The sequence below is a fragment of the Leptinotarsa decemlineata genome, unplaced genomic scaffold (assembly GCF_025532065.1).
Source record: "Leptinotarsa decemlineata unplaced genomic scaffold, Ldec_3_MD MMD2_tig00000505_RagTag_RagTag, whole genome shotgun sequence".
Taxonomy (NCBI): Eukaryota; Metazoa; Arthropoda; class Insecta; order Coleoptera; family Chrysomelidae; genus Leptinotarsa; species Leptinotarsa decemlineata.
The window spans coordinates 8,332,361-8,344,817 of NW_027412549.1; the positions used below are offsets into that span (position 1 = coordinate 8,332,361).

Sequence of the window (12,457 nt, forward strand, 5' to 3'; positions counted from 1 at the left end):
TACAAACTGAGTGAAGAAAAGTGTTTTTGTATCATTCAGTATTTATATAAAAGTTATTATTTCGAAAGCATTTTTTTTCGTGTAATTCAATGTTTATATGAAAGTAGCTGTTTCAGGAGGGCTCCTTCTTCCAGTTAGTGTCTGAAAGTTACTTCTTGCAAGATCTAGACATATATGTATAGAGTAACTTCTTTTGAAATTGATTGCTTCCTTTTTTTCTTTGGAAGATTCCCACAAATTTTTGTATCAAGATGGAGTAGTAGAAAGCCAAAAACTTCCTTTGGAAAAAAATTAATCACTCACAGCTTACAGTCGTAGACTACCTTTTGAAACTAAACTTCAAAAACAAAGCATTCGTGATAAAACGCCTGATAGCTATGGGTATATAGTAGCATCGCCCACATGTCCAGCTACAACCAGCATACTGAAGGTGCTGTTTGTTTGATTTCAAGGGAATTTCAGTTGATATCGAGCGGTGATAGAAACATGTCTGTCACTAGCAGTTCTGTGGAAGAAGTCGTCATTATAGTGGCCGCATTATTGAATGTAGAAAAAAATTGTCACAAAAAATAATGTTGTGGGTCCATTCCATTTATCAAAAAACGGCAAATCTGGGAGAGTTTCATCATCTTTTCAACGATCTGAAAGAAGACGAGGAGAAATTTTTCCAGTATTTCCGAATGACTCCAGGCAAATTTTCAGAACTTCTAGATATTCTATAGCCTGCCTCAACAAGCAACTCAATTTTTCCTCGTCCATTTTCATAGGTACCATCTGACACTGTTCTGTCAACTGATGCAAACAACAGAAAGACAGAAACTTCCCAGGCACTTTTGGACAAGTTGATGCTGGCAAGCGCTGGCCGTCGACGCGCTCACTAGGCCAGTCCGTCATAGCACGTTCCGTTATTTGCCGGTCAGGATTGGAGAGCTGGAATCCTTTCCGGCGGAGGACGCTCTTGGCGTGCCGGGCTAGTTGGCGGTTGTGTATTCATTTTCATTGTTCCAATTCTATCCGTATTTTGACGGGACGGACCGTGCTGTGCTGTGCTGGACAAGTGGGCGACAAGCTTTATAAGGCTGAGAGTAGATTCCCACACACCTACGCGTTTCATTATCAACTGCTCATGCCTGGGAACCCTACCTAGCTGTGAAGCAGAACTCAAAGGAGATCATGAACCCATAATAGAAATATTGGCTTCAAAAGCAAGTATCCCAAACAAAATTTCACAACTTTCAGTATCGACGTAGCTTCTTCCACAGTATTGCAAATATTTTCGAATCAACTCAGGATGACTTCAAAGATCGAATAATTTTTTTGTGAAAAAATGATTTTTCTTGATGAATATGTTCACCTTGCATTGAATAGGAATTTATTCTGAATAGAATGATATGATATCTGTGGAATTGGCCGCGGTGGTAGTGCGCCCGACTCACGATCGGAAGACCGTGGGTTCGATTCCCGCCTCGACCAGATATTCTTCTCGAGAGAATTTATCTGGTTGAAGCTGGAATGATTCTGCAACCGTGTTAGGAATCACACGTTCAAAGGTGAGACCTCGTTAGTCCTTAGCTCGCACAAGTTTCTCAACTTCTGATAGTTGTCGTTCGTATGGGGGCGACAGCTGATTAACAGAAAAACAGATTTGAAACAGATTTTTTTTATTCTTTCACATGAATGAGTCCTTCCCATTGCTCAGCATACTAAAAAAGTCCTCACATATATTTCTTACACAAATAGTATTGGTAACTTTAGCGTACACTTCAGTATTTCACTGGCATATATTTTTCTCTCCGATTTGAGTTCGGGTGTAAGAGCGCGGTCTCTTTGTTGCAAAACAGTGGAGTACGAACCCTGCCTTTCGTCATTGTATTATTTTAATTGACACAAAGGCTATTTTCCGGTTTTTCTAGCCGTGGTCTGCAGATTTTTATGCCTGGTGTTTCGTCTACTACTGTTCTGGTAGACATTTTCAATAACGAGTTGGTGCTCTGGTTCTTGTTCCTGTTGTATCCAACGCATTAACTGCTTTTGAAAAGCAGTAGCAGTAGCCTCCACACAGTCATCTCCGGCCGTAAAAGTTTACATTCTTCGAATAAGAACATTATTATGTAACTATTATTTCATTACCATTATCACATACTGATTTGGGTTATTTCATGTTGGTTGACATCACCCTTCTATTTATTTTTTATATTCATTTTACTCTGTTTGTGTTTTGAATACATAATAATGATTGAATCGAAGATCTTATGAAAAGTGAAAACTTTTATTTACAGGACGCATTATTTACAAATAATTGTCATTAACTTTCTTTTTCACTACTGAAGTTTCTCTTCTGGTTGGGGATGTGCTGCAATCCATTCCAAAGCTCTGAGTATCGCAGGTGGAACTGGATGAGGTGTTGGTAAGATATCTGACTGGGGTTGGAATCCATCCTTATTAGCAATATAAGAAACCTGGACTTTTGAGCCGTCGTCATTGGTATACTCATATGATCCAGCAACTTCTAGTTCAGCTTCTTCAGGATTGTCACCAACTTTCACTTGACCTTTTTCTTGAGCACTGATACCGTTTCCAGTCTCAATACTATAAATTAAAAAACAGAGTCATCAAAGTTGTTTTTCAATTAGCTTATGGGTACGGTTATTCGCTTAGAAAAAAGTAACAGAAGTATCTAATATTGAAAAGTGTTGATAAGGTTGATTAGATAATTGACTGTCTCAGAAAAATTCGAAAAGTAATCTATTGACACATTGTAATGTTGTTTATGAAACAATGTTTTCATTGATATTCGCCATTTTTTTCCATGTTTCAACTTTGTTCATGCGTTTCTTTATATTACTGGGCTATAACTATACATTATGATCACTTTTTAGTTGATGAAACTCCATTTCTCCAGACCTTAATGAATTTGATTTTTTTTAATCCGAAATATGTGTGCAGGTGTGGAAATGAAATAACTATAGGTAGAGTTATCATTATTGCAGAATTCAATTTGTCTGTTTCCTATTCAGTGATATATTCGATAAAAAATGTTGGAAAGTACCCTTTCATATATTTTATAGTGAACGAAGAAAAATAATTTTACTTACTTCCATTGATATGAACCATCCGCATTGACACCTTCATTGTCATACCTTATGATTGGAATTGGTTCAGCAGTTGTTTCGCTAGCAGGAGCACAATTCACTGCAGCAATAGCCAAACTGAGAATGATCTGTGAAATATAAGAGAAAAAAGTCAATAACTTTAGAATCGTTGAATAATCTTTAGTGAAATAATATTTTGCCTTGAATAAATGGTCAAGAATACATAAAATATTTTTCTTTGCGTACTTTATTTTCTATTCAACTTAAATTGCATTATTATTTTATCTACTGAAAAATTTACGAACGAGTGAATGTAATTGTGTGTGTTGGAATTGGCGGATTCCTAATAAAAATTAATAATGCTCCGAATAACCGAATATAGAATATAATCCGGTTTACCCCTCACCGAATCGGATATTCGGCCGAAGTTTTAAAATAAATGTTGATATAAGTTTCAAAAATAAATGTTGATTCGATTGAAGTTCAAAATTAACGATTGTTTTGATTTAACGTTTAAAAATAAATGTTTATTTTAAGTCAAATTGCTTTATAACACATTCTTCATAGGATTTTTTCGACTTATAATATACCATAAATCTTACAATAGAATTCTATACCGTCAATAGAAATACTCAAACCGAATATATTCGGTACCAAAGACGAATGATTCGGCCTAACACAAATGATGAAAAAGATGCCGAATACGCCAAAAACCGAATACTGAACGAATATTTGGCGTATCACTAATAAAAATTAATAACTTATTCAACTATCATGTCATTATGAGTTTTTCACTAGACAGTTAACCAAATTGCTATACAGTATTTTCCTCAAGCGTATAAAAACGCAAAAGCCAAATACGTTTGGCAGTTTTGTGAACTGTCATATGAGTTAAGTTAATAAATAGCTTTAGCTGACACTCCGCCCTTTCGTCGTTAGGTCTTCTTCTACTAATGAGAGTACAAATAAGGTATCTCGCATCTCCTGTGACGAATAAAGTTCATTATCATCATTATTATTATAAAATCTTACAATGAAGTGTTTCCTGAATGGATCAAGTACTGCTTGAATGAAAATTGTGTAACAATTATGAGTTGTCTGTGATAACATTTACATTCACAATCGAATTTATATTGTAGCCTATAGTTTATCCTTAACTTGTTCTCATTCTTCAATATCATCAATATAACTTGTCATAAATACCAAATAATCTTTATTTAGTAGTACTGTTAATATATATTGAAAGTGACGAATAAAAAGAATGTGATAAAATTTTGAAAATTTCGTGTCTGTCATATAAATGCGGCTTCTATGAAAACAAATGTTATAAATACTCACCAGCTTCATTTTGATGATTATAGGTACAAATCACGTCTATGCTGATTCTAATGATGTTGGAGATATTTATATTTTTCGCACTGATTACTCCCACCATTTGAACAACCCCGAAATAGTTTTTTAAACCGTTTGGCGGTATTTGAACAAACGACCTTCAACAAAGGTGACGAAATCTGCACGAAGTATGAAGATGACAATTAGTGTCTTGCATTACGTAATTTGTGATAATTAAAAACGTGCCTAAAAATTAATTCCTGATTGATCATTTGAATGTTTCTTGAAATCGGTTTTATAATCAATATTTCCGAAATATACGTTATTTTGGAGAATCAGGTGCTCCAATCGTGTTCTGAATAATGATAAAGACATGATGCAAAAATTAATTTCTCAAAAATTGTTTCAGTTCATTTGAATGTAGGACAGTAGTCAGTTGGTTCATTCTACCCAATCAATCGATCGCTATTTGGGGTTGGTTCAAGCCCTATGGCCATGCCATCGATTTTCTCAGCTAATCATCGAAACCTAGCTAGGAATCGCACGTTCGAAGGTAAGACTCCGGTAAATCTCAGTTCGCACAAATTTTGACTTCTGAGGGCTGTCATTCGCAGGGGGTGAGAGCTGGTTGTTTGGCAACAAAGAATCCACCCTGGGTATATTCATAGATATCGAGGGAACGTTTGATAAAACAACCTTTACAACAATTTTCCTGCAACTACACACCAGGAATGTACCTCTGGTAGTACCTAGGTGAATGGATACTCAGGATGCTCTCTAGTAGAGTAATGAGTATCAATGTAGAAGACATCACAGTGAGAGGACTGGTCATGAGGGGATGTCCATAGGGAGGGGTCTTATCACCCTTTTTTTGGAACATAGTACTGGATACCCTAATTAATCACCTCAACAATAATGGATTCTACACAATTGTATATGCGGATGACATAGTTATCATGCAGACCGGCAAATTTGTGAACACGCTGCGCGATAAAGCGTAGGATGGGTTCAAATTAATAGAAACATGGTGTAAGGAACATTCACTGTCGATCAATGCCAAGACAACTGAGATTGTCCTTTTCACTAGGAAAATTAGTTTATCGGGCTCAAAACCTCCCGAAATCTTCAAAAGTAAACTACACTTCTCTGAAGAGGTGAAATACCTTGATACTATCCTCGACAGGAACTAACATGGAACTCTCACCTACAGAGTAGAGCATATGTGGCTTATGAACAATGTCTGAGGACACTGGGATGCGCATGAGGTCATTCACCTCGTGTGGTCACCTAGATCTACACTGCAATAATAAGACATACGGAGCCATTACACAGGGACCGAAAGTTCTACAAGCAACGGCCATCCAAAAATTATATCCAATTCAGTGATTTGCTTGGTGTAAGGAACATTCACTGTCGATCAATGCCAAGACAACTGAGATTGTCCTTTTCACTAGGAAAATTAGTTTATCGGGCTCAAAACCTCCCGAAATCTTCAAAAGTAAACTACACTTCTCTGAAGAGGTGAAATACCTTGATACTATCCTCGACAGGAACTAACATGGAACTCTCACCTACAGAGTAGAGCATATGTGGCTTATGAACAATGTCTGAGGACACTGGGATGCGCATGAGGTCATTCACCTCGTGTGGTCACCTAGATCTACACTGCAATAATAAGACATACGGAGCCATTACACAGGGACCGAAAGTTCTACAAGCAACGGCCATCCAAAAATTATATCCAATTCAGTGATTTGCTTGCTTAAACATCACAGGAGCCATGAGAACAACGACGGCAATGGAATTAATAACTGGTTTAATCCTCCTAGACCTGTACATTAAGGAGGTGGCGTTAATGGCATTGTTACGATTGCGCACGGCTGGTGTAAATCTCGAAGTTGGAATGGGTCAATTGAGGCTGAGCCTATGGCAAGAAGCGTCTACTGCGCAACCTCTGCTGCAGGCAGCCAATGACGCAATTGAACCCAGGTTTGTGTTTAATAAGCCCTACAAAATATAAATAAAACAAAACCCAGAGTCAGATGCTACAAACGCAATACGCATATATACAGACGGCTCAAAAACCAAAGAAGGCTTAGGATGTGGAGTATACTCCAGATCACTAAGGCTAAGGATTGAGTGGGGAATGGAAAAATAACAGCGTGGTTCAAACAGAAGTGACTGATATCTCAATCGCCACAAAAGAAATAACCAGGAAAGGAATTTCTGGCAAAAACATAACAATCTGCACTGATAGAAGACAGCTTTGAACAGACAACATGTTTCCTCAGGGCTAGTACTAGAATTGCCTTGCCGATTCTTCAGCCAAGAAAGCATCTGGACTAAGAATTTAAGGACCTAGTGGCACCTACGGCCTGATGACTTCGACAATTGCGGAACTAGCCAAATGTCACGCCCATTCTTAATCCCTGAAGAGATGGGATGAGCTCAAAAGATGCAATCTTGCCAGAAATATCTGACGATGACCAGGAAAAATCTACGCCTAACAGTAGGATTTCTGACTGGCTATTGTTGACTAAGGAACCAAACACCTCCATAATATGGGGCTAGTGGACACACCTCTATGCAGGATGTGTGAACAGGAAGATGAAACTGTCTAGGGGGACAACTCTTCGGAAGGATGTACAGATAGAGGTACAGATAATATCAGCAGTCTGAATAAAAGACGAATACAACTTATTTGTACTTGAAAGAAAAAAAAAAAAGAATTATTCTACATATATATGTACGTGATAAAAGTTGATCAAGGATATTTTTCAAATACTCCACGTGTTTTAAATCCTATGTATACAGGTTGATTCACGGTGGATGGCACATTAGACGTTTCTGGTGAACCAGACAACGGATCACTTTGAAAATTCAATGGAGGGCATATTCGGACATTCTCTAGCCAACTAAAATATTTTCGACAATGCGGTGTTGCCGCTTCTATTAGAAAGCAGTAGCAACTTTGATTTTTCAAATGGAACACTCTGTATATAATATTATTTTTGGAATCTCCAACAATTGCCCGACAACTTTTCTTGATATTTCCCTATACCTATCTGTTACCGTTTTTGAAATAAAAATTAATTTCAATTTTTTTCTTCGAAAATCATGACTTCTAAAAATGCCGATATCTTTTAGTTAAGAAGTACTATGATATCGAAATTTGGTTTGGAGTTAGGTGATACTTGGACACTTCCCACACGTCAGCCTAATCTCCGTTACTTCAGTACAGGGTGGTAAAAAAATACAGTTTTTTCGTTTGCTTGAAGAAGTTGCTGAAATTTGATTATTTTAAATGGAACACCCTGTATATTATTGAAAATTCGGAAAGCTGCTGAAATTTGCTTTCTTTCTATGTATATCATACCTATACCTAACTAGTCAAGTTTCGGACTTATGAACATTTATTTGTGAAAATGTCCCTTCAGAATGGTATTTCCATTCGGTATTTGGTAAGCAGGCCATGATTACTATTTGACAGTAGCGTTGTGACATTCTCCTAATAATATCGACATTTTCGTCACTTCAGAAGTTGCAAATACCTTCAAAACGATGGAACAAAACTATTCAAACGAAGTTCTTATGAATTTGTTCATTATTTTTGGACAGTGTGACAAAATTATCAGCAGAACATGTAGAAAGTTCAATGAAATGTATCCGAATCTACCGCCAATGAACCTCAAGAAATTTATACGAATTCAGAACAATTTCAATGCATTTGGATCAACTTTAAAAGCACCAAAAAACTTGCCTCGACCCGTAACTTTCGAAGACAACCAGATTAATGTTTTAGCATATTTTCACGCATTTCCCGAGTCATCGATAAGAAGTGATGAAGAAGATTTGGGTATAAAATATTCATCGGTTTAAAGAATCTTGCGAAGACATAAAATGCATGATTATAAATTCACCAAAATTCAAGCAATGAAGCCTCAAGATCCTCAACAGAGAGTAGAATTTTGTGAAATGTTGTTGACACGCATTCAAGAAGATCCACTTTTTTTAAATAAAATTATTTGGACTGATGAATCGAAATTTTCGAGAGAAGGGATTTTCAATAGAAAAAATCGTCATTATTGGTCCAGTGAAAATCCTCACGTCACAAAAGAAGCCGGATTTCAAGAAAAATTTAGTTTTAATGTCTTCTGCATGTTGATGGACAACAAATTGAGGTACGTGATATACGAGGAGTCATTAACATCCAGAAGCTACCTGAATATTTTGGAGAATACTGTAGACAGTTTCGTGGATAATCTGCCACTCGAAGATTATCGAAACTGTTGGTACCAACTAGACGGAGCTCCTGCACATTGCACAAAAGAAGTGAGCGCAGAACTGGATAGACTATTTGACGATCGGTGGATGAGGCGCTTGGGACCATGGAATTGGCCAGCGAGATCACCCGATCTTAATCCATTAGATTTTTATTTGTGGGAAATGTATAAAGAAAAAGTTTACAAAATACCCCTGCGTTCGAGAGATGAATTGTTAGAAAGGATTGCCCAAACATTTGAAGATTTGGATCCCAATGAAATCAGATCTGCCACCACGAAACCAGTCAACACCCGCATTTAAAAGTGCTTGGAAGTGAACGGCCAGCGATTCGAACATATTTTGAATTATTCCACATGATTGTTTTACTTTTTTACAATTATTCATATCAATATTACCAATTTCAAGTTTCTTGGTGCTTTTTTAAAGTTTATCCAAACATATTGAAATTGTTCTAAATTCGTATAAATTTCTTGAGGTTCATTGGCGGTAGATTCGGATACATTTCATTAAACTTTCTACATGTTCTGCTGATAATTTTGTCACACTGTCCAAAAATAATAAACAAATTCATAAGAACTTCGTTTGAATAGTTTTGTTCCATCGTTTTGAAGGTATTTGCAACTTCTGAAGTGACGAAAATGTCGATATTATTAGGAGAATGTCACAACGCTACTGTCAAATAGTAATCATGGCCTGCTTACCAAATACCGAATGGAAATACCATACCAAAATACCAAAGTCCGACACTTGACTAGTTAGGTATAGGTATGATATACATAGAAAGAATGCAAATTTCAGCAGCTTTCCGAATTTTCAATAATATATAGGGTGTTCCATTTAAAATAATCAAATTTCAGCAACTTTTTCAAGCAAACGAAAAAACTGTATTTTTTTACCACCCTGTATTGAAGTAACGGAGATTAGGCTGACGTGTGAGAAGTGTCCAAGTATCACCTAACTCCAAACCAAATTTCGATATCATAGTACTTCTTAACTAAAAGATATCGGCATTTTTAGAAGTCATGATTTTCGAAGAAAAAAATTGAAATTAATTTTTATTTCGAAAACATTAACAGATAGGTATAGGGAAATATCAAGAAAAGTTGTCGGGCAATTGTTGGAGATTCCAAAAATAATATTATATACAGAGTGTTCCATTTGAAAAATCAAAGTTGCTACTGCTTTCTAATAGAAGCGGCAACACCGCATTGTCGAAAATATTTTAGTTGGCTAGGGAGTGTCCGAATATGCCCTCCATTATATTGTCAAAGTGATCCGTTGTCTGGTTCACCAGAAACGTCTAATGTGCCATCCACCGTGAATCAGCCTATATACTTCAATTGCATGTCTTCTATGAGCGACTTTTCCTGTGGTATTGATATGAAGATATAATAAACTCTGAGCTCTAAAGTTACATTATCCTGACAGTTCGTCAAATATAAACTACCAACTCCTGATTATATCAGGAAATATTATTTTAAACATAATGTGAAAGGTATTTTGATGTTGAACTAACTCAAATAGTAACTGTTTGGTGTACAATAACCAAGTAGGTCGTATGATTGAAACAATAAAAGAAGTAACAAATATAAATAATTTTTAGTGCATTAGGTCACTGAAATTTGTGAAATTCCTATTATATTCTTAACTGAACTAACTGTTCACAGAATTCATGCAACTTTTCCGAAACACCCGGATATTTTTTGTCTACATATCAAAATGACTTCATCAGGACAGAAAAATATCCAACAAAAAATCTAATACTGAACTGTGGAAAATATTTTAATGTCTTTATTGACTATATTTACGCATATTTCATTGACAGGTAACGCCTCATACACATTTGTTCATAATCATGATTCATTCCTTCGAATTCTGAATCATTTAATTTGTAATCATTTGCGATTCAATATTCTTTAAACTCCCTAAAAACTGAATTATTCTTCTAATACTATCATTACGCGCTATTAGGGTATCATCAACGAAGAGGCCTTGAGAAACACCCACATCATTTGTTAATTATCTATCACATACTATTGAAAGGTACTTTTATTCACGGACTCTGAAGCAGTTATTGAGCCAATTATGAACACCACTTCCATTGCCGTTTTTTTCTTCTAAAAGTATTTTTCGGTCACTGGTCTCGACTCCGATAGAAACTGATTATTATCGATTGGTCATTTTCCACAGCAGAAGAATGTGGGTTTGAAAATGTTACCCAAATTTGTTTTGACTGCATCCTGAATTATCAGGTTTTCTGACGTATATTCGAACTTGAAATTCAGCTTCAGATTCAGCTTCAATTTAGAAATCGAAAAGAAACATTCTCAAGAGGTATATTTTCAAGAAATATTTTCAGTTGTAACTTCATTTCAACTTTATTTTAAATAAATTTTGATTCTGTTTCCAATGACACTTTAATTTTTTATTTTTAGACCCACAATTTCCCAAAAATCACAGATATAATTTCATCTTGCCTGCGTAGACTGTAATTTTTTTCAAAATATAATTTGAATAAAAATTATTGTTTTGGGTTTACTTTCAGTAGAAATGATCAGAAGGGTATAAATACTTATTCGTGTAGATGAAATTTCAGCGAAGGAAATTGTCTCTTCATTAAAAACATTCTCATAACATTGTTAAGGTTCCATGTATCATTTCAAAATAAAATATCAACACGAGTTTAATATTTCTCTACCTCCTTTACACTTTGTGATAATGGGGGAGGCCAGGATGGGACAATTCAGACTGGAAAACTTACGGAACTACAAAAGATCGGACCGAACAGAAATTTCGAAACAAGTGGAGGAGCACATATTGAATAAGTGCACGGACCACATGACACCGAAGTACACCTTTAACACAAACTTCACGGCCAAAATCATAAGTCGTGAAGAGTGGAAAACCATTAGTCATCCCGAAAACATGTTTGGAAAAAACACCTGGTATACAGATGGATCGAAGACCAAACATGGAACGGGAGCTGGAATATACCGAGCGGATAGAAATCTAAACTACAGCTATCCGTTAGGACTATACACATCCGTCTTTCAAGCGTAAGTGTATGCTATCTTGCAGTGTGCAAGGCTTATCAACTTGAGACCTCAACGAAATGAGCGGACAAACCCGAAGGTGACATCAAAACTGGTCTGGGAATGCCATGAACAACTGAATGAACTTGCAAACAGTAACAAATTAACTTTGTACTGGGTGCCAGGGCAGTCAAGAATCACAGGTAATGATAAAGCTAGATCCGCGCTAGACGCGGATCATCAACTTCATATATAGATACTGAACCAGCTCTGGGGGTACCAAAATCATTGGTACGAAACCAGATTAGGACATGGACCAATAAGAAGCACACAGAGTACTGGACAAAAGTACCTGGCAACAAACACAGTAGATCCTTCATTAGGGAACCGTCCAAGAAAAGAACCGAAGATTTACTTCAATATAGTAGGGATCGGCTCAGAATAATTACAGGGTTACTAACCGGTCATTGTCCGCTTAGAGGACGCCTGAACAAAATGGGGCTGTACATCAGAGACCTCAGCTGCAGATTATGCAACGAAGGAATAGAAACAGCTCTACATGCGAATGTGAGGCACTGAATTACAGGAGGCAGGCAATATATGGACGTACAAAATTACGCCCAGAAGAATATGACGAACATCCAACACGGATCCTGTACAAACTAGTACAGGGAACGAGACTGATGGAATGGGTGTTATGAGAAGGTGGGAGAATAA

The 12,457-nt window shown here is 36.5% G+C and overlaps 1 protein-coding gene across 1 annotated transcript; it reads right to left on the reverse strand.

Moving 5' to 3' along the window:
* Window positions 1–2,250: 2,250 nt before the first annotated feature.
* Window positions 2,251–4,515, reverse strand: LOC111517485 (endocuticle structural glycoprotein SgAbd-8-like). The gene is made up of 3 exons (XM_023173660.2): window positions 4,431–4,515; window positions 3,096–3,220; window positions 2,251–2,589 (listed from the first exon to the last, which is right to left on the reverse strand). The coding sequence occupies exons 1-3, from the start codon at window positions 4,437–4,439 to the stop codon at window positions 2,322–2,324; spliced, it is 402 nt and encodes a 133-aa protein (XP_023029428.1). The 5' UTR covers window positions 4,440–4,515; the 3' UTR covers window positions 2,251–2,321.
* Between the last annotated feature and the right edge of the window lie 7,942 nt (window positions 4,516–12,457).

Coding starts and splice junctions, on each gene's coding strand:
- LOC111517485 (XM_023173660.2), bottom strand. Junction 2,590..3,095: donor GATGGTTCATATCAATGGAA/GTAAGTAAAATT, acceptor TTTAATTTATAG/TATTGAGACTGGAAACGGTA.